Source organism: Saccopteryx leptura, chromosome 3, assembly GCF_036850995.1.
Source record: "Saccopteryx leptura isolate mSacLep1 chromosome 3, mSacLep1_pri_phased_curated, whole genome shotgun sequence".
In the NCBI taxonomy this organism is placed as follows: domain Eukaryota; kingdom Metazoa; phylum Chordata; class Mammalia; order Chiroptera; family Emballonuridae; genus Saccopteryx; species Saccopteryx leptura.
Genome location: NC_089505.1, coordinates 226550244 through 226569298, shown reverse-complemented (window position 1 = coordinate 226569298; position 19055 = coordinate 226550244). Strand labels below are relative to the sequence as shown.

At 48.0% G+C, this 19055-nt stretch overlaps 1 protein-coding gene across 1 annotated transcript; it reads left to right on the top strand.

The window, feature by feature from the left end:
• The first annotated feature begins 104 nt into the window (after window positions 1–104).
• On the top strand, window positions 105–17641 carry CD8B (CD8 subunit beta). The gene is made up of 6 exons (XM_066372334.1): window positions 105–199; window positions 3100–3459; window positions 7108–7197; window positions 12947–13036; window positions 14746–14782; window positions 16844–17641. The coding sequence occupies exons 1-6, from the start codon at window positions 154–156 to the stop codon at window positions 16854–16856; spliced, it is 636 nt and encodes a 211-aa protein (XP_066228431.1). The 5' UTR covers window positions 105–153; the 3' UTR covers window positions 16857–17641.
• The last annotated feature ends 1414 nt before the right edge of the window (window positions 17642–19055 follow it).

Sequence of the window (19055 nt, the reverse complement as noted above, 5' to 3'; positions counted from 1 at the left end):
GGGTGGAGACCTTGCCATCCTCACACCAGACTTTCACCAGGCCCCGCCCCCTCCCTGTGACCGCCCCCCACCCCCTGCCCCGCCCGATCCCCACCCACCCCCGCCAGGTCGGTCTCAGCTGAGCCCGCTGGGACCAGGTGTCTGGGTGCCAAGATGGGGCTTTGGCTCGGGCTGCTCTTCGTCTCCTCTCAGCTGGCAGGTAAGGTGGGAAGACTGGCAGCGGGCGGGCCGGGTGGTCTGCGCTGGACCGGGGAAGAGCCGGCGGTGGGAAGGCTGTGCTGGTAGGTGCCGAGTCAGGAGCCCTGGCTGTGGGGCGCTCCGCGCCGCAGGCACCGCCCCTGAGGGTGGAAGGGAAAGTCCTCCAAGGAGCTCATTATCCCAGCGGACTGGGGAACCCGAAGACTGAGCCCACCTCTGCCCAAAAGCCTGGAGCTAGGAGAAGGGGGGACAGGAAGAGGGAGGGGGAAGGGGAAGGAGAAAGGGGGGCAAAAGGAAGAAAAGAGGGTGGAGGTCTAGAGGAAGGAAAACTGCCCTTGTCCAGTGAGGAGGCAGGAATGTGCTCCCAAGAAGGTGCCAGAGGACCAGGCCCAGTTTTGGGGTGCCATGCTTGGCCCAGGGATCTGGAGACACATTTTGATTACTTCCGGGCAAGTATTCGTAGTACATTCTGCCAAATACTGGTTGTTGCCAGTTCTCAGGCAAGTATGGCCGGATGCTCCCTCAGGGCCCCCTGTTTCTGCAGCATTCCCTGGGACTGGTGTGGAGTGTGCTCCAGTAACAAGCAGTATTGGGGTTGGAATGCTGGGTGTGGAATGGAGCAGGGGTCTAGACTGACCCGCTTACTTACCCACTCAGACCATCTTTCAGAAGAAATCCTTCCACATCCCAAACTGCCCACTAAACTGTGGTGGATCTAACCCTTGCCTGAGAGCCCAAAGCTGGACATCCCGCCAGGGCTGACAGGTCTGCCAGCCCAAGCTCCGAGCCAGTGAGCTCAACATGGGAAGGAGAAGCTAATCCAGGCCACTCAAAGCTACTAACGTTATTGCTGATCATTTTAGAAACAGCAGGCCGCTCTGAGAATGGAGTCACTGGATTGCTGAGAAGATGAAATTAGTCAAATGACACCACACATGTGACAAGGCCTGGCTAGGAGTCCGGCACATAGATGGGTTCAGCCACGGTTGGGTGTTCAGTCCCCAGGGACTAAAAAGCAAGTAGTCACCAGAAAGACCAGGGTGTGTCTCAGCCAGGAAGTCTTCATGTCAGGATGCAAGAGGGGGACAGCCTGATGCCCCTCCGACCTCTTTACCGCTTGAGGAGCCACTGACGGGCTTTCTTGGAAGGTCTTTGAGAGTCTGTATTTGTGGCCCCACTATGTGCCCATGAGCACATGACCACAAGCCTGGAGCCACAGGTTGCCTCAGTTCAGGGAGTGCCTCACAGCTTAGGTTCCAGGGCTGTGGATCTGGATTTGAATGTGAGTCCTCCACACACAGGCTGGGTGACCTTGAGCATGCCTCTAACCTTGCTGAGCCCTTGTTTCCTTGTGTATAAAATGGATGGGAACAGGATTTGGTGAGGATTACATGAGGTAATGCCTGCACTATGCCTGGCACGGTTCAATATTGGCAGTTTTTATTCTTATCTCTCCCGAGAGTTTAGTGACCCAAAGCAATGAATAACCTCTACTCTGCTGAAAAAGCTAAGTATGGTGTTAGGGAGAATAGAGAATGTCCAGCAGCAGCTAGAGGCCCAAGTGCCACTTCATTCTTGACGCAAGTGGAAGCTCAGAGCGTTCTGTGAGTGGAGTCAAAACGTTTAAGTTTATTTCCTCAGTATTAGAAAAGGCCGCTATGGGGCCATGGAGCCTGAGAACAAGTATGGGTAAGACTGAATATGCAAGCCAGCTCCTCTTGGGTATATACACACGCATGCTCCTGCACACGCACACAGGCACCTGTCTCCGGCCTCTTCTGCTTACCCAGCTCTGTCCCTCATTGCTCCTGGGTCGCTGCCCCAGCCTGCAGCCTCTCCCTCCACCGACAGCTCAAATGACAGGCCTGCTAAGTCAGATACTCAGTTTGTTGGACTTCATTGCAAAAAAACCCATTTTAATCCTCCTAAGATTTCATGCTGCCACCCTTTGATATGTGAGTCCTCTGGACAATGATGCACCCGTGTTACAGTGCTTTGCAGTTGCTTTCTTGGACATTTTAATGCTCAGAGGCAGTCAGGCCATCAGCCTTAACCCTCCCTCTTTTTAAAGAGAAGAGACAGGCACCGTGACTTTCCTGAGGTGCCACAGTTGCTGAGGGGCACAGGCGGGTTCAAGGCCAGTTCTGTGAATTCTGCCCCAAGTTTCTGTGAACAATCCCCACTTTCAGTGCTTCCTGTCTGGGACTAAGATAAACGCCTGGCCCTGCTTTTGGGGTGTTTGCCCTTCCACTCAGGAAGTGGAGTAAGTGACCTATCAATCACTGGGCTGGAGAGGGATGGTCATTAATCGTGCCTACTAGGGGACAGTGGGTGCCTCTTGCTGGTTGACATCCATGTCCGGAAACTGTGGCTGTCCGTCTTTAGGCTGGCCAGCCCAGCCCTGTGCTCTGCCTGTGATTCCGAGCTCCTCGCCACGCTTGCCCTGGGTCTCCTTTGGCTGCCTGGATCCTGTTGAAGGTCTATGCACTGAGTTGCAGCAGGGCAAGCTGAAAGGCTTTGACTTCAAACTTTGAATCTTTGAGTTTGAACAAGTAACTTCATGACTCAGTTTCTTCATCTATGAAATGCAGATAAAAATTCCAAATCAAGTTTGAGGCTTGATTGAGGTAATTATGCAGAGCCATAAGCAGGCAGTCTCTGTCCCTTTGCACAGCTGGTCAGAGTGAACTCCTGCCATGCAGCTGGTCTCCTGTGAGGTGGGGTGTTCATGCTCTGGAGTCCAGGAAACACCAGCTGCATTTACAGCAGCCGCCGGACCTGGCAACTGGGCAGGTTCCTCCACAGCTTTTCCTTTGATGCTTGATTCAGGGTGACTCTGAGACCCCACCACTGTGACCACGAAAATGTGCTGATAATCTTTGCTCCTTCTGCTTCTTGTAGCTCTCCACAGCAGCTTTGCCCTGCAGCAGAGTCCTGAGAACGTAAAGGCTCAGACCAACACCACGGTGGATCTCACCTGTGAGGCTAAAACCTTCTCCTCTAGTACCCGCATCTACTGGCTGAGACGACTCAAGGTCCCAGGCAAGGACAGACACCACGAGTTCCTGGTCGTCGGGGATTCTACAAAAAACACTGTGTATGGTGAGCACGTAGTGCGGGAGAAGCTAACTGTGCGTCAGGAGACAACCCGATCCATTCTCAGTCTCAAAAGTGTGAAGCCTGAGGACAGTGGTGCTTACTTCTGCATGACCATCGGGAGCCCGGAGCTAACCTTCGGGAAGGGAACTCAGCTGAGTGTAGGTAAGACCCTGGCTCGACGTTGTTGATAACATTGAACACCTACGCTATGCCAGGCATGTGCCAGGCATGGGGGCTGCCCATGTGAGCATGGGCACTGCCCTCAGTGAGCCCAGTGCTACAGGAAGGGATGATGGCCGTGAGCAATAGCACTGTGGCTAACAGTAACAGAAAATATATTCTGAGACTTACCCAGGACCAAGCAATGCAAATGTTTTACATTTGCTTAAAGCTGCCAGCCATCCTGGGGTAGGTACTAGTATGATTTCCATTGTAAATGGGATGCTTAGAAGCATTGCTGCTTCTTTTGGGGTGAGAACAGCACTGTCCTTCAGCCACATCAGGCCTGCCTGAGGCTATGTCTAGACTGGACTGAGTCCACGGGCCTAAAGATGATCTCAGAAATCCCCCGCAAGGGTGCACACATGGCCAGTGGACGGCAGGCACCCTCACATTCTGTATATGGGCCTACGGCCCTAACCCACACCTGGAGTTTGCAGGGCATGAGGAGACTGGACCCCAAGTCTAGCTGCAAATTCACTTTGCCTTTGGGCACGTGATTCCCCTCGATGAGCCTCAGTTTTCTCATCTGTATCGTGGGGTTGCTGATGGCCTCCATGAATCCTCCAGTTCTTAGAAACTACAGGTCCACATGGGTTAAGTCAGCACATCCAATGGAAATATATTGTGAGCCACATATGTAATTTAAAATTTTCTGATAGCCACATTAAAAAAAGTAAAAAGAAACATATGGAATTAATTTAAATGTTTTATTTAACCCAACTTATCAACAATATTATTTCAAAATGTAATAAAAATAAAATTGTTACCGAAATAATTCATATTCCCCTTTCATGCGAAGAGCTCTGTGTGTGTCTCACATGTAGAACACGTCTCGGCTCAGGCGGCCTTGCTCCACATGCTCAGTAGCACACGTGGCCTGTGGCTGCCATATTGGACAGTGATGGTCAAAGCTATCAAAGGTGCAAGGGAATTGGGCAGAAAATCTCCAAGGCCCAGTCTGACTTTAGCCCCCTCCTCAGATTAGCCCCTGGCCAGGGCTACCCCCTGGAGAGCCCCCAGCTGTCTTGCTTCACACTCACCTGGGTTCTTCTCACACTGGGGGCACTGAGAGTGACATGGGACCTCCAGGAATTAGACCATTAAGCGTGGATGTGCAGGGACAGGTGGGGACAGTGTCATAATTAGAAGACAAAAAACAGAGTGATGCCCCTGTCACATCTCCACCAGCCTCTGGCCTTGAATCAGGAGGTAGAGGGGGACAGGGGTGACGTCTCGGGGCAAGAAGCGGAGCATGTCTTGGAGGTGGTTGGGTAACTGATTCTTGTATTTAAAACTGGGTTTGGGGGGTTTGGGGTTTTGATTTGGTTTGTTGTTTTTGTCTCTGGAAGTCCCACATCTTCCCACGGAGGAGACTCAGTCTGAGAAAGGAGGACGCTGAACCAGCGCAGCTGGTTTCAGAAGCTGCCCCTCCTCCACCCACTCAGGCTTGGTTTTGACATTTCCAAAGCCCCCCCCCCCACTGCCGAGCTCCCAAGAATGGCAATGCCTCCCCAAAATGTGTACTTGAAGCCACATCCCTCCCCAGGGCCTGGGGTCCGGAGCTGGAGCCCACACTCTTCCCGGAAAGTCAGTGTGGTTTGAAGGAAGAAGCCAGATGAGAGAGAAAGTATTTGGGGAAAGACAGGGCCTTTTCAGGCCCCTCAAGCACATCATAGGTTCAGAAAGGCTGTCCCTTTCAAAGAGGAGAGAAGGGGGAAGAATTGAACTGGGGTGGAGAGCATCAGGAGGAATCCAGGGAATGCGGTTCTGAGCAAGAAGAAATTAGAATGGAACACACTGTCACAAGCCCCCATCAGACCCAGAGTACTGGGCCGAGCCAAAGCACTGAGGTCCTGCAGAGCTGGCTCCTGGGCAGGCTCCCTGCTGACCCTGGGAGGCCTCGTGCCTCCTCGCGCATTAAGGAGGGGGATGAACACTTCTAGGGCGTCGAGGACGAAGGCACTAACAGGGTGCTGTGATACCCCTCACCCAGGGCCAGGTTCCACAGATGCACATGGATTGCCATGACAGATGATGTTCTTCTTTTTCTCTAGTTCCCCAGCACTCTGAGGACCAGGGTTTGGGTCAACTTGATGTGCTTCACTCTTTGTAAAAAAAAATTTGCACCCGAGGCAGCGTTGCTCAGTGACAGCCTAGAAGTAGAGTCTTTTGACTCAGATCCTGGCTCCACTTTTACTGTCTCTCGAACTTTATCCCAGTCAGTTGGCTTTTCTCAGAACTTCCTGGAGCAGGCAGAGCAGAGCACGTTATTGCCCCTCTCCAGAGGAGGCACAGGGCGGTGAGGCTCCGAAGTGTCCACGTTTTACATGGAAGAAGCCAGCCCCAAAGTGACCAATTTGTTAGTTGCCCCTCTTTGTTCCCTTGATTCTAGAGTAAGTGTATGGTGTTCCTCTCTTCCCTCTCCTAGGATTTTATAAAGAATCATTTCAGTGAAATGTCTTTCCTCAGCCCTCCACGGCACCGGTGCTCACCTTCCCCAGCACCTCAGTGCCTCAGGCGTCTCCCTTTGCTCTGTGTCCGTGTCCCTGTGTTTTATACCAGCACTTCAGCTTGTGACATGGAATTACAACAAAAACAGAGGAGTGACCCACCCAGAGTCAGGAGAGGGGCTTGGGGTCCCTGTCCAGCACTTCCCACAGATGGCGTCGGAGGCCAGCCCTCCCCCTAATTTTGCTGGCATTCAGCTTTGAAATGAAAGGTTGAGACTAGACCAAAGATCCCTCTGGCTTTGATAGTATGTGAATTTTAAAGATCCCCGAGAAAGAAAGAAAATCCTGACATATACAACCTGCATGGTCCCGTACATGCAGGAAAAGGCACCCACCTCCTTCGCGTGAGCGTCCTCCACTCACTTAGGGATTGGCAGGGCCCGACTCTGGCTTCAGTTCAAGAGCGCCATGGCTTCAGCAGGCGGAGCCATGTCTATTGCACACTTTGCTGGGCACACTGTCCCCTTTAATTCTCACAACACTCCAAAAAGGAGGTGGAAACCATCTTTATTTCAGAAGATAGGAAAACTGAGGCACAGAACAGTGATAGGACTTGCCCCAAGTTACACAGTGGTTAGTCAGGGATGCCGGTCTCTGTTCAGGTCTGTGTGTCTCCAGAGCCTCTCTCTCTTAGGGACAACAAGCTGACCCCTGCCCCTAGGCCCATACATAGAGCTGAGAGTTTCGGAAGCAGTTCAAAAATTTTATTGTTCTGTGTCCTTCAAGCTCTGGTGCAGCCTAGAGAATAGTCACAAGGACTTTAGTACCTGTAGATACGAAATGCAGTGTTGGCCCTGGCTGGGTGGCTCAGTGGATAAAGCGTTGTCCCAACGCACTAAAGTTGCAGGTTGGATCCCCAGTCAGGGCACATACAAGAAGCAATCACTGAGTGCACAACTAACTGGAACAGCGAGTTGGTGCTTCTCTCTCTCTCTCTCTCTTTCACTCTCTCTTTATCCCTTCCTCCCCCTTTCAAACCAATGGAAAACTTAAAAAAAAAAGGACATGTAGTGTTTGGTTTACTCAGGGTCCACCTGCTGTTTTCCTGGCTAAGATGTGTCTTCCTTCCTTTCTGTAGCTGATGTCTTTCCCACCACTGCTCAGCCCACCAAGAGGACCACCACTAAGAGGAGAAGGTGCCGGTTCCCAAGCCTGGTGACTCAGAAGGGTGAGTTCTTTGGTCTCTTTGGACTTTCAGAAACAGAGAAGACATTGTCACTTTCTCCCTTGCTTCCTCGTTTCCTCCCTTCCTTAAGCTCTTCCCAAGTGCAGACTCTCAAGCCTTTTCTCTGGCCCTGACCTGGGTTGGGAAGGGATGTCATGTTGCCCTCCAGTAACTCACAGTCTAGTGGGGTACACACTTGCCAACGATCGTGAAACAAAATTTAATGAGAACTATGTTCACTCAAAATTTGCACACAAATGTTCCTGGCAACCTTATCTGTAACAGCCCAAAAGTAGAAACCACTCAAATGTCCACCAACTGATGAACGGATTAACAAAATGTGGACTAACCATACAGCGGAATATTGTTTGGTCATAATCAAAGATTAAGTACTGAATTCATGATACAACATGGATGGATCTTAAAAAATATTATGCAGGGGAAGAAGCTAGTTTCAAAAGACCTTATGTTATATGATCTCGTTGATATGAAAGTCCAGAACATGGCATTCTGTGAGACAGAAAGTAGATTGGAGGCTGCCTGTGGGGGACGGGGCGGAGTGGGGAGAGACTACCAATAGGTGCAGGATTCCTTTATGCAGGGATAAAAATATCCTGAAACTAGATTGTGGTGATGGTGCACATTTAAAAAATTTACCAGAAAACATTTAATTATACATTTAAAACAAACAAACTTTACAATACGTAAATGATATCTCAATAAAGGTGTTAACTAACAAAAAAACCAACCAGCCTGACCAGGCGGTAGCACAGTGGATAGAGTGTCGGACTGGGATGCGGAGGACCCAGGTTCAAGATCCCAAGGTCGCCAGCTTGAGCATGGGCTCATCTGGTTTGAGCAAAAAAGCTCACCAACTTGGACCCAAGGTCGCTGGCTCGAGCAAGGGGTTACTTGGTCTGCTGAAGGCCCATCGTCAAGGCACATATGAGAAAGCAATCAGTGAGCAACTAAGGTGTCGCAACAAAAAACTGATTATTGATGCTTCTCATCTTTCTCTGTTCCTGTCTGTCTATCCCTCTTTCTGACTCTCTCTGTCTCAAAAAAATAAAAAATAAAAAAAAAATAAAAAACATTGAAATTCTAAAAAAAAACAAAAACAAAAAAACCAACCAACCTAAAGGACCAGAAGTTTAAAATTTCCCACTTTTATGCCTAATAAAGGACTTAACACACAATATGAGCTTAATATGTGTTTGTTAGTGAGCGAACAAGTTAGTCGCTCTGTCCTATAAGCAGCAGACAGCACAGCTAGAATATCGCCTCCCCCCACATGCATGCTTGCACACACACATATGCACACATACTTTTCTTGAACCCATAAGCCAAATGTATTTCTTGAAAACTACTGACCTCTGTTCCCCAAAAGTTACTGGTGACAAACAGAAAGTGCCCTCTGCCCCAACCCATAGAACAACCCACAAGCAGCCACACCAGGCTGGCATATGCTGCTGGGGTTGCTTTGTCTTAAATATATATGAAGTACCAGGGAGAGGCATCGAGCGGAATCTGGGGGGTGGGTGGGAGTGGGAAGCCACCCCATTAGGTCACAGGAAAAAGAACATCAGAGTCCGTGTACAGAGGCACTGTCCTAGGGAGCACAAAGGGCAGACAGAATGGCCTCATTTTATAAAGCTTATGCCTCACAACTTCGCAGAAGGGTTTCAGGGTACAACACAAAATAAAATACAATAGGGCTTTAAAGATGAGGACACCAATACAAGGTCTGTGCTGTGGCTCTGGAGGAGTCAGCCAACCCACTTAAAACAGGGGAAGACTTCAAGCACCAGGGCACCACCAATGCCCACCGGTGGTGGAAGGAAACCAGCCCAGGATAAGCCTTTATCCGGCCTTCAATTCTAGAAGAAATCTGCTCTGTTCATCCTATGTAAGGACTGCTGAATAATAGTGGGTTCAGTAACACTTTTATAAACGATGGTAGAAAGGTCTTCAAATTTCTTTCATGCTTTCTAATAATATTAATCCTCAGTAAAATCTTGGGGTGAAATACAAATCTAACAATAGTAGGTTTTGGGGTAGGGGTGTTTTTGTTTCTGTTTTTAAGAGAGAGAGAGGAAAGGAGAAACATGAGAAGCATCAACTTGTAGTTGTGTCACTTTAGTTGTTCATTGATTGCTTTCTCATATGTGCCTTGACTAGGGGGCTCCAGCCTTGTCAGTGACCCCTTGCTCAAGCCAGCAACCGTGGGCTCAAAGCTAGCAACCATGGGATCATGTTGATGATCCCACACTCAAGCCAGATGATCTTGTGCTCAACCAGCGACCTTGGGGGTTTTGAACCTGGGACCTCAGTGTCCCAGGTTGACACTTTATCCACTGCACCACCACCTGATCAAGCCATAGGTTCTTTAGAATAAACTTGTGGCCAAGTGAAGTGGAGGGTGGGTGGTAGGTGATGGCTGCATTTGGGGTGAAGCCCACAGGGCAGTATAACCTAGTGGTAAGTCGACCAGGCCTTAATTGGAATCCCTCTCTACCACTGATTGTACTGTTTGATCTAGGCAAATAATTCAGCCTCTCTGAACCTTAGTTTCCTCATCTGTAAAATGAGGATGTTTACCTGACTAAAGGGAAGGATTAAATGAGATACTATACACTGGCATTCAGTTTAGCAGAGCACCACACAGAGCTCAAAGCTTGTGATCATGAATAAAACCCTTATGGCCACCATAGGGAAGGAACTGCTTCCTAAGGCTTAGGGCTATCCTTTGAGAGACACTGGGAGGTCCTGGGGGACATTTTCTAAACCGCTGTCTCAGGAAAAGTGTAGTGAGATTCAGACCTCAGGAGACCCCAGTAAGGTGAAGAAGCAGAGCTGCATGTCACTGATGTAGCCCTGGTCAGGGGCTCCCTGCCAGTCAGCTTTTCACCACCTTCATTAGAAGCAACAGCTTGTCTTGGAGTCACATTTTGGGCATATGATCATGCTATACTGTGAACCTGTAGCTGCACTGGTGGCCTCCAGTTCAGTTATGACCGCTCTTCAGGAAGCCTCCCTGACCCACCACCCTGCCCAGAAAGAGGGGACCTTTCAAGACCCTGCAGCCTTCACCCACCTCTACTACGTTTTTTTAAATGATCCACTTTAGCCCTGGCTCGCTGGCTTAGCATCGAGCGGGCGTGCCAGAGGTCACAGTTCAACCCCTCCCTAGTAAGGGCACATAGGAGAAGCAATCAATATGTGCAACTAGCCTGACAGGTGGTAGCACAGTGGATAGAACATTGACCTGGGATGCTGTAGACCCAGGTTCAAAACCCTGAGGTCTCCAGCCTGAGCACTGGCTCACCAGTTTGAGCACAGGGTCACCAACTTGAGCATGGGATCATAGACATGACCTCGTGGTCGCTGCCTTGAGCCCAAGGTCGCTGGCTTGAGCAAGGAGTCACTTGCTCAACTAGAGCACCCCCCCACACTGTCAAGGCATGTATGAGAAAGTAATCAATGAACAACTAAAGTGCCACAATTACAAGTTGATATTTCTTATCTCTCTCCCTTCCTGTCTGTCCTTGTCTGTCTCTCTTTCTCTCTCTCTCTCAAAAAAAAGAAAAGAGTACACAACTAAATGGAACAACTAAGTGAAACAACAAGTTAATGCTTCTCTCTCTCTACTTCCTCCTCTCACTCTTTCTCACTCTCTGTCCCTCTCTCTCAAATCAATGGAAAAAAATTTAGGTTAATACTTTACTGAGGTTTAATTTTCATGTTATAAAATTCACCCATTGGAAGCATATATCTCAATGATTTTTAGTAAGTTTACCAAGTTATGCAACCATCACCACAATCTAGTTTTAGAAATTTCCATCGCCCCCAAAAGATCCTTTGTACTTGTTTACAGCTAGCTTCTGTTCCCACCCAGCCCCGGCAACCACTAATCCACTTGAGATTTTCTGTCTCTATAGATCTGCCTCTTCTGGACATTTCATATAAATGGAATCATACAGTATGTGCTCCTCATGCTGGCCTCTTTCACTGAGCGTCTTGTTTTTGAGGTTCATCCAGGTTGGGGGAACATGGAGGTGAGGAGAGGATAGATAGATGGAAATCTCTGCATCTCAGAGGTGGGAAAGACCTTCCAAGGACCTCTACCCAGCCTTCCAGCCAGCACAGGAACCTCTCCTCCACGTCGCACGCCAGCCTTGGTGATGGCAGGCTACCTTCCAGGGAGCGGCCCACTCCATCCTCTCACTACCTCTCCTGCCCTCAGCTGTCCTGGTGGGACAGCAGGGGTTTTAGAACTTGAAAGACCTGGGTTCAAACTCTGGCCCCTGCCTTTCAGTAGCTCGGTGACCTTGGGCATGTAATTTAACTGAATCTTGTTTTTTCTGAACTTTAAAGTGAGAAATAAGAATGTTGTAGTTTGTTAGTATTATACTTGGCACATTAAAAGTATTCAATAAAAATTCTCTTCTTTCCCCGAAATACAAAACTATTTCTAATTTTTCAGCTGCAATCTCTTGCCCTTTTCACCCATGAGTCCCAGTTCTGCCCCTTGCTAATCACAAGGGACCAACCATAGGGGCATGAAGGCTGTCAGAGAAAAATTTGGGGCATTGATAATATACACTCTGTTGTTTATTTGCTTATTGATTTAGAGAGAGAGAGAGAGAGAGAGAGAGAGAGAGAGAGAGAGATACACTGATTTGTTGTTCCATCTATTTATGCATTTATTGGTTGATTCTTGGATGTGCTCTGACTGGGGATCAAACCCACAACCTTGGCTTATTGGGTCAACACTCTAACCAACTGAGTTACCCAGACAGAGCTACATACTGTTTAAATAGCATTCAAAATGGGCAAAGGAACAAACACGCAACTCACAGAAGAAAAAGAAGTGGCCAATGTATGACAATCATTGAGGCTGACAAATATTCAGGGAATAGAAGTAAAATATTTTTCACCCACTGGACTGACAAAAACTAAAACCTTCAATCATATCAAGTGTCCTGAGGGTGCACGATTGGTGGTTGGGAATGGAAATCAGTGTTGCCTGTTTGGAAGGCGTTTGACAGTATATATTACAATTTAAAGTGGACATTCTCTATCGTTTATTGGGTCCCGTTTTCAGTATCTGCATCAGGCAAGCTCCGCAGAGGAAGAAACATACCAGGATGTTCGCTGCAGTTATTTATAAAACATGGGAAACAGACAAAATGCCTCCCTGCTGGCAAAATAATCCTTGGTATATCCATTCTTCAAATGTTACTCTGCTAGAAAAAAAAATGTTTCAGTAAAGAAAAAAAAATGATTGCAGAACAATTATACAATATAATCCACTCTTTAAAAAAAAAAGACTGTGTCTGTGTAAATTGCATACGTGAAAATGCAAAGAGAAAAGTTAACAGAGCCATTTACTGCTGTGAAGGAGCGAGGATGGCGAGGGGCACCGTATACCTGGATCTCTTACAGTGAAAATATATTTGGATGTTTCTTGGGAAACTAAAAGTTTTAAAAATAAGTAGAAAATCCCATTATCAGTTATTCAAATTGTCTATTTCCTTTGTATATAAATAGTCCTTAGTTTAATTTTTTTTTTTCATTTGGATGTGGGGCATGACATTTTACATATAAAATCATCTCAATGTGTTTAAAGTACCTAGAAAAAAAAGACTGTAAGAAAAAGTGCCCGTGGTGGTATTCTCTGGGATGTCAGCTTTCAGTTGATTTTCCCTCTTTGTATTTATCTGTGTCTTACATGTTCAATGTGTGTCTTCAGGTCCACCTTGTGGCCCCCTTACCCTTGGCCTGCTGGTAACCGGTGTCCTGATTCTGCTGGTGTCTTTGGGTGTGGCCATTCACCTATACTGTAAGTTTTCCCCTTTGGGGCAGTCCTGGCAACCCCTTTTTGCATTTGGGGGTATCCCCGAGGGTCCTTCCTTCTCTAGGGGAACAGGGCAGGTGCCAGCGTGGCGGATGTTGTCCCTTGGGAACCCGAGGTGGTTCCAGAGGTTATCGTTGGCCTGAGGCCACGCTGCAGGGGTTCGAGACTCTTGTCTCTGGAGTCACAAACCTGGGTTTGAATCTAACTCTCTACTTCCTGACTTAGTGACTTTGCATGCGTGCCTTGGTCTCTCTGGGCCTCCCACGGGCACGCAGGGGCACTATTACCTACCTCCCAGGGTTGCTGTTTGTAAAGTGCTGCCCAGGTGCTCAGATGGGGTAGGCGCTTAGTAAGTGGGGCTTGTGTGGGTGGTTGGGATGGAAGCAGTACAAGGAGATTGAAGTGGGGTTTGGGTTATGTTCCCAGAAGCTAGAAATCCTCCCGCTCGTTGGCTGTAGGGAGACTCAGAGATGGCTGCTGCTCTCGGCCACTCCGGACACAGAATCTTCTCCTATGGGCCACCTCCCCGCAGCTGCAGGGGAGGCTGGCACAGCTGCCTGACCCCCCAGAACCCCAGGCTTACTCGTACTGCCTAGAACAAGTCACCCTTTCTGGGCTTCTATGAAATGGGAGAGGGTGGCCTGCAAGGGTACAGACTAGGTTAGTGGCTCTTTATAAGTCACAGACTGCTCTGAACATGTACGTGATGACAGTTACGGGCGTATTTGTGCACACAGTTGCCACCCACAGAGGCATCCATTTACCTCGTTCTAAGAACTCCATTAAAGTTCAGTGGTCTGCAAACCTTTTTCATCAAGGATCTCATTAGTAAAAAACTTAAAAATAATGAACACTAACTTCAATGAGCTGTATTTATTTATTTAACATATTATGTATGTTTTTAAATGTGCTTCAAAAATAAGAAGTAATAAAAGGTAAGATAAACTCATAAATAACCACACTCATATTCCACAAGGAAAGCTTGCACATGTCCCAGATACATGTGTTCTGGTTCTAAACCACCGGTCTGTACAACCCCTCATTCCTGACCTGCTGGGACGGGTGAGGCAGCATGTTCAAGGCTACGCAGGCCTGAGTAGATGAACTAAGTTCGAATTCTGGGTTTTACCACTTACTAGCTGCGTGACTTTGGGCAGGTTACTCAGGGACACACTTGCTTCGTGCCTTAGTTTCCTCAAACGCAAACTGGAGATGAAAAGAGTGGTATGCAGCCCACAGGCAGAGGCGGGTTAAGTTCAGTTGAGGCCCCGGGCATAGAAGAAAATATTGGGTGTCTTAAAAAAGAGAGAGGGAAAATAAAAATACATGTTTACTATATTTTTAAATAAGTAAAAATAGTATGTACTATTAATGTTAAAATTGCACAAATGAAACCAAACTTGATGTCATTAGAAAAAGTGTACAGTTTTGGTTTTGTGGGGCCCTTCAGAAGTCAGGGCCCAGGGTGCGCACCTGGTGCGCCCACTGTTCAATCCGCCTCTGACCACAGGTGTGTTGTGAGCACTAAGGGAACTAAAATATATAAAGCTGAAGCAGAACTTGGCCCAGTGGAAGGGGTGAAGGCGTTAGCCCTCCCTCTCATCACGGCTGTTCCTCTCATCATAATCCCTGCTCTCTGGGCTTGGTGTCACGGCCCCAGTTGTACTGACTGGTGTTCCTGGTTCTTCTTTTAGGCCTGCAGAGGAGAGCCCGGCTTCGCTTCATGAAACAGTAAGTGCTTGCGACCTTGAAAAGTGCCCATGACGTGGTCCTGGGTGTAGGCCTGGCTTCCTCAACCCCTGCTGCTGCTCACAGTCTCCAGCTGAAGGTGCCAAAGCCAGGTGCCGCCTTCAGAAAATTAGACTGTGTAAATCCATGGGGTGATAGAGCTCAGAAAAAGAGATAACTTAAACAAAAGTGCCAGTTAGTTATTTAAGTGTATTTCAAGTACGGTAAGCTTCAGCTCTGGCAGGCATGGAACACGGCAGAGATCCCAAATTCTGCCCATTATTTTATTCGACGTGGTACTGCATGACATGGAGGGTTATTTTCACAGACCAGCTGAAAGACTTGCTCAAACATGAGGGATCGTAAAGAGCAGAATTGAGTTGAAAGCAGGAGCAGCGGGTTCTTTTCAGGGCCAGTGACCTCCCTGCTGGTGTTGGGTGTTGTGTGGCCTGAGTTCCATCTTCTGCCCTGGACCCCACCTGGGCCCCAGGAGTTGGCAAACCACCAGCGAACTCCCAGAGACACAGAGACTAAAGACCTTGGGCGCTGGTCCCACTGAGCTATGAGGGCACTGGCAGAAGCCGACACTGAGAGGCCAGAGGCTGTCGGGTACTCCCAGCCTCAAGGACTTCCAGACCCCAGTTGGGCCTTGGGCAGTGTTCTTGGATTGATTTTTCTTCCTCAAGATAGAGAATGGCTCACATCTACCCATCTTATTAATTGCAAACCTCTCCACAGCATTGTTTGGGGGGAAAAAAACACAAAAAAAGAGAAAGCCCATACCTCTAGATTAAAGAAGCCAGCAGGGCCTTGTGCTCAAAGGCTCTGGCTCCAGGAGGAGGCAGATCTGGATTTGAATCCCATCTGTCACTCATCAACCACATGACTGTAGGTGAGTCACTTCACCTCTCTGAACCTCTAATTCCTCAACTACAAAATGGGATAACAGCACCAACCTCACGGCTACTGTGAGGACTTACATCCTCGCCCTTGGTCCCATGGAGTCCAAATGCTAGCTCATGTCACTTAGGAAAGGCTACTCTGTGAGCCTTACAACCAAGAAACAAAATATATTTTTAAATACTCTAAAATTATGATTTCCATATAAGCTCTGCATGGATGTGCTCCATATTATCATATATACCATATTTGTATATATAGTTACTTAACATGCTTGCTATTTTTTATGGGCTATTTTCAATGATAATTTTGATTGTGTGCAATTTTCAACTAACGTATTAGATTTAGAAACTACTCGCTACCTAAGAGACAGTAACATGAGTGTGTTTGTCTAAACCTAGACCTCCAGAATGTTCTTTTACAGAGAATGAGCTCCCCTCGGAAACCTCCTGTGGTTCTGCCCCTCCCCACCCTTTCACTTTAACTCCCCGGGGATGTGACGCCAGTCTGTGGGGGGTGGGATGCAGGGCCTCATGCTTTGGCATACCCAAGGGTTTGCAGGTCAGCTGAGGCAGAGAAGGAGCTGAGGGTGGTCCCGGGTGGGCCCTGAGCACCCCTCACCTTCTGCTCCCAGCTCTGCTCTCATCTGTTGCCTGTCATTACACTTACTGTGAGACATCATTTGAACAAAAGGGTTTGTGGCTAAAAAAGTTTGAAAAGCACCTCTGGCTTTGCTCTCATGATCCAGATTTGGACAAAATCATCCATGGGCCTCACAATAAGCTGTTCCAAACTCAAGCTGCGACTTGGAGCAGGTGTTCCACGGCCTCTCACTAGCCTTTGAAAGCCATCCCATAGCAGGCCAGCTTCCGCTGGGCCCTTGGTGCCTCTGTGACTAGCTTATCTTAGAAGGCACTGCAGGAAGTAACAGTATTCAAAGCTAGAGTCTTTCGGGCTGCCTGATTTTATTTTATTTTATTTTTAGTATTAAAAATAATTGTTAATAACTAAGATGAGCCCTAAAAATGTACAACAAAAAACTCCTGGCCCCAAGCTACTAACTTGGAGTGGAGCCCTGCTCCTCATTTGCCATTAGTCTCTTACAGGATATTCAATAACATTTGCCAGAAAATAAGTGGTTTCACAACCTGCTGTTGTTTTTAGGTTTTATAAATGAGCAGAGAAGACGCTTTTGGTGTCCTGCTATAAAAATACATTGGTCCATAATGAGCAAGATCTGGAAAAATGAGAGAGAAGGGACAAGTTGAATGGAAATTTCAATGACCTGCTGAAGCTGCCTGCTTTTAACTACTGTGAGTTCTTTCTATGGGCCTCCTGCATGGGAGCAACTGGTTAGTTGGTCATCTGAAGTCTTAGAAAGAAGGCTTCAGAGCCCCTGGGCACCTCCTGCGACTTGGGGACACACAGGAGAACTGAGTAAGAAATGCCACTGTCTGCTCCTGGACTCACCCAAGGCTGGGCTGGACCTTTGGTTTTGGCTGTCCAGCCACCATCTGCAAGTTGTTTTGCCCTGATAGGGCAGTACACTGAGTTGTGAGTCATGGGATAGTGTTGGAATGGTCCCCTGGTTCTTCCCAGGCTGTGGCTAGCTGTCCTCACAAAGAGCCTCAGAGACCAGACCCAGCTTGAAAAGAAAGCTTCCAGGAGGGGTTGACCTGGCTCCTACCATCGCGTCAGCCTCCTCTGGGGCTGAAAACTTGTGGTTTTGGGTGCAGGAGATCACTTCTCCCACTCATGGCTTTCAATTCTGCCTTCTAATGGCTTGTATATTTCTTCTCTCAGTTTCTTTTCTTTTTTAAAAAATTTCTTGGTTGTAAAAATAAAGTCCTGAGTAAAAAGTGCCAGTGGCTCACATGCTATAAAGGCACAGAAGCTCATCTGTATGGCAAAGATGTTGATTCTTAGTTGAAAAGAAATAAGAATAAAGTGTGTATGTCCTCATTTGTGCCCACAGTGTGCTGTTGTGTTGAAGGTGTAGAGAAGGCCTGAGAGGCTGGGAAGCACCAGGGCACAGAGCACTAGGCAGCAGGTGCCGCAGGGGTCGAGGTCCTCCAGCCCACTCCCAAGCTGACCTCACTAGCATCTGTTCATTTCTGTGGAGGGTAGAACCCCAGGGACCCCTGGACTCAAGGCCAGTGATCTTGCACCAAAGAGAAGGTGTGAGGCATCAAGGTCCCTATCACATGCTCATTAGTTTTTTTTTTTACTATCTCACAGCTTTGATGAAAAGAAAGAAAGAAAGAAAGAAAGAAAGAAAGAAAGAAAGAAAGAAAGAAAGAAAGAAAGAAAGAAAGAAAGAGAGAAAGAGAGAAAGAAGGGAAGGAGGGAGGGAGGGAGGGAGGGGAGAGAGAGAGAGAGAGAGAGAGAGAGAGAGAGAGAGAAAGAAAGAAAGAAAGAAAGAAAGAAAGAGAGAGAGAGAGAAAGAAGGGAAGGAGGGAGGGAGGGAGGGGAGAGAGAGAGAGAGAGAGAGAGAAAGAGAGAGAGAGAAAGAAAGAAAGAAAGAAAGAAAGAAAGAAAGAAAGAAAGAAAGAAAGAAAGAGAAAAAGAGAAAAAGAGAAAGAGAGAACAAGCAGCTTTAGTCTGCATTTACAGAATCATGATGCCCAGGTCAGAAGAGAAGAGAATCCCACCAGCTTGTCCAGCCCAACTCTGGACTAGGAGGTACATTTTAAGAAGGGCGTTAGCAAACCAGGTTCTATTCAGAGGCTTCTGGCAGCCTCAGAATGTGAGGAAGGGATGGTGTAGCCATCTATCGTTATCTGCTATGCTTGCTGCCCATGGGGTTGAGGGTCCAGCAGAACTAGGTGTGGTGGTTGGAGGTAGCAGAGTGTGGATGATGAGGGTGCTCAGAGAAGTAATGCTTTCTGCCTGTCACTTTCAAGGGCAAAAGAACAGGCTACCTCTCAAGGCTGAGAAGAGGGGGAAAGGGCCAGACTTTGCCAGGGTTCATGTTGCTAGGAGATGTCCCATTTAAATGTAAGAGACTAAGGCCCAGAGGGGCAGACTGCCTTCCCTGAGGGCTCACACACAGTCCACAGCGGAAGTAAGAATAGGCCACAAGGGCCCTCATCTCACTGCAGGCTCTGCTATCTAACAGGGTCTCGCTGCTGCTGCCTTTGGGATTTTGTTTAGTTCTTTGCAAGTTTGCGGACGGGTTGAGCAAGATTGTGGGGGTAGAGGGTGGGGTATGCTCCTTGGTCTGTTTGCGGAGCCACAGACACCTGCTGAGGAGGCAGGCCTGCCCAGGGAGAGGGCTTGGCTGGCTGCCCGCCACAGGGGCTGTGGTGGGGTGGTCTGCATCCAGCACCTGGCTTTTGTTTTGAAGAAGAAACTAAGCTGTTACTTCTTTCTGGAG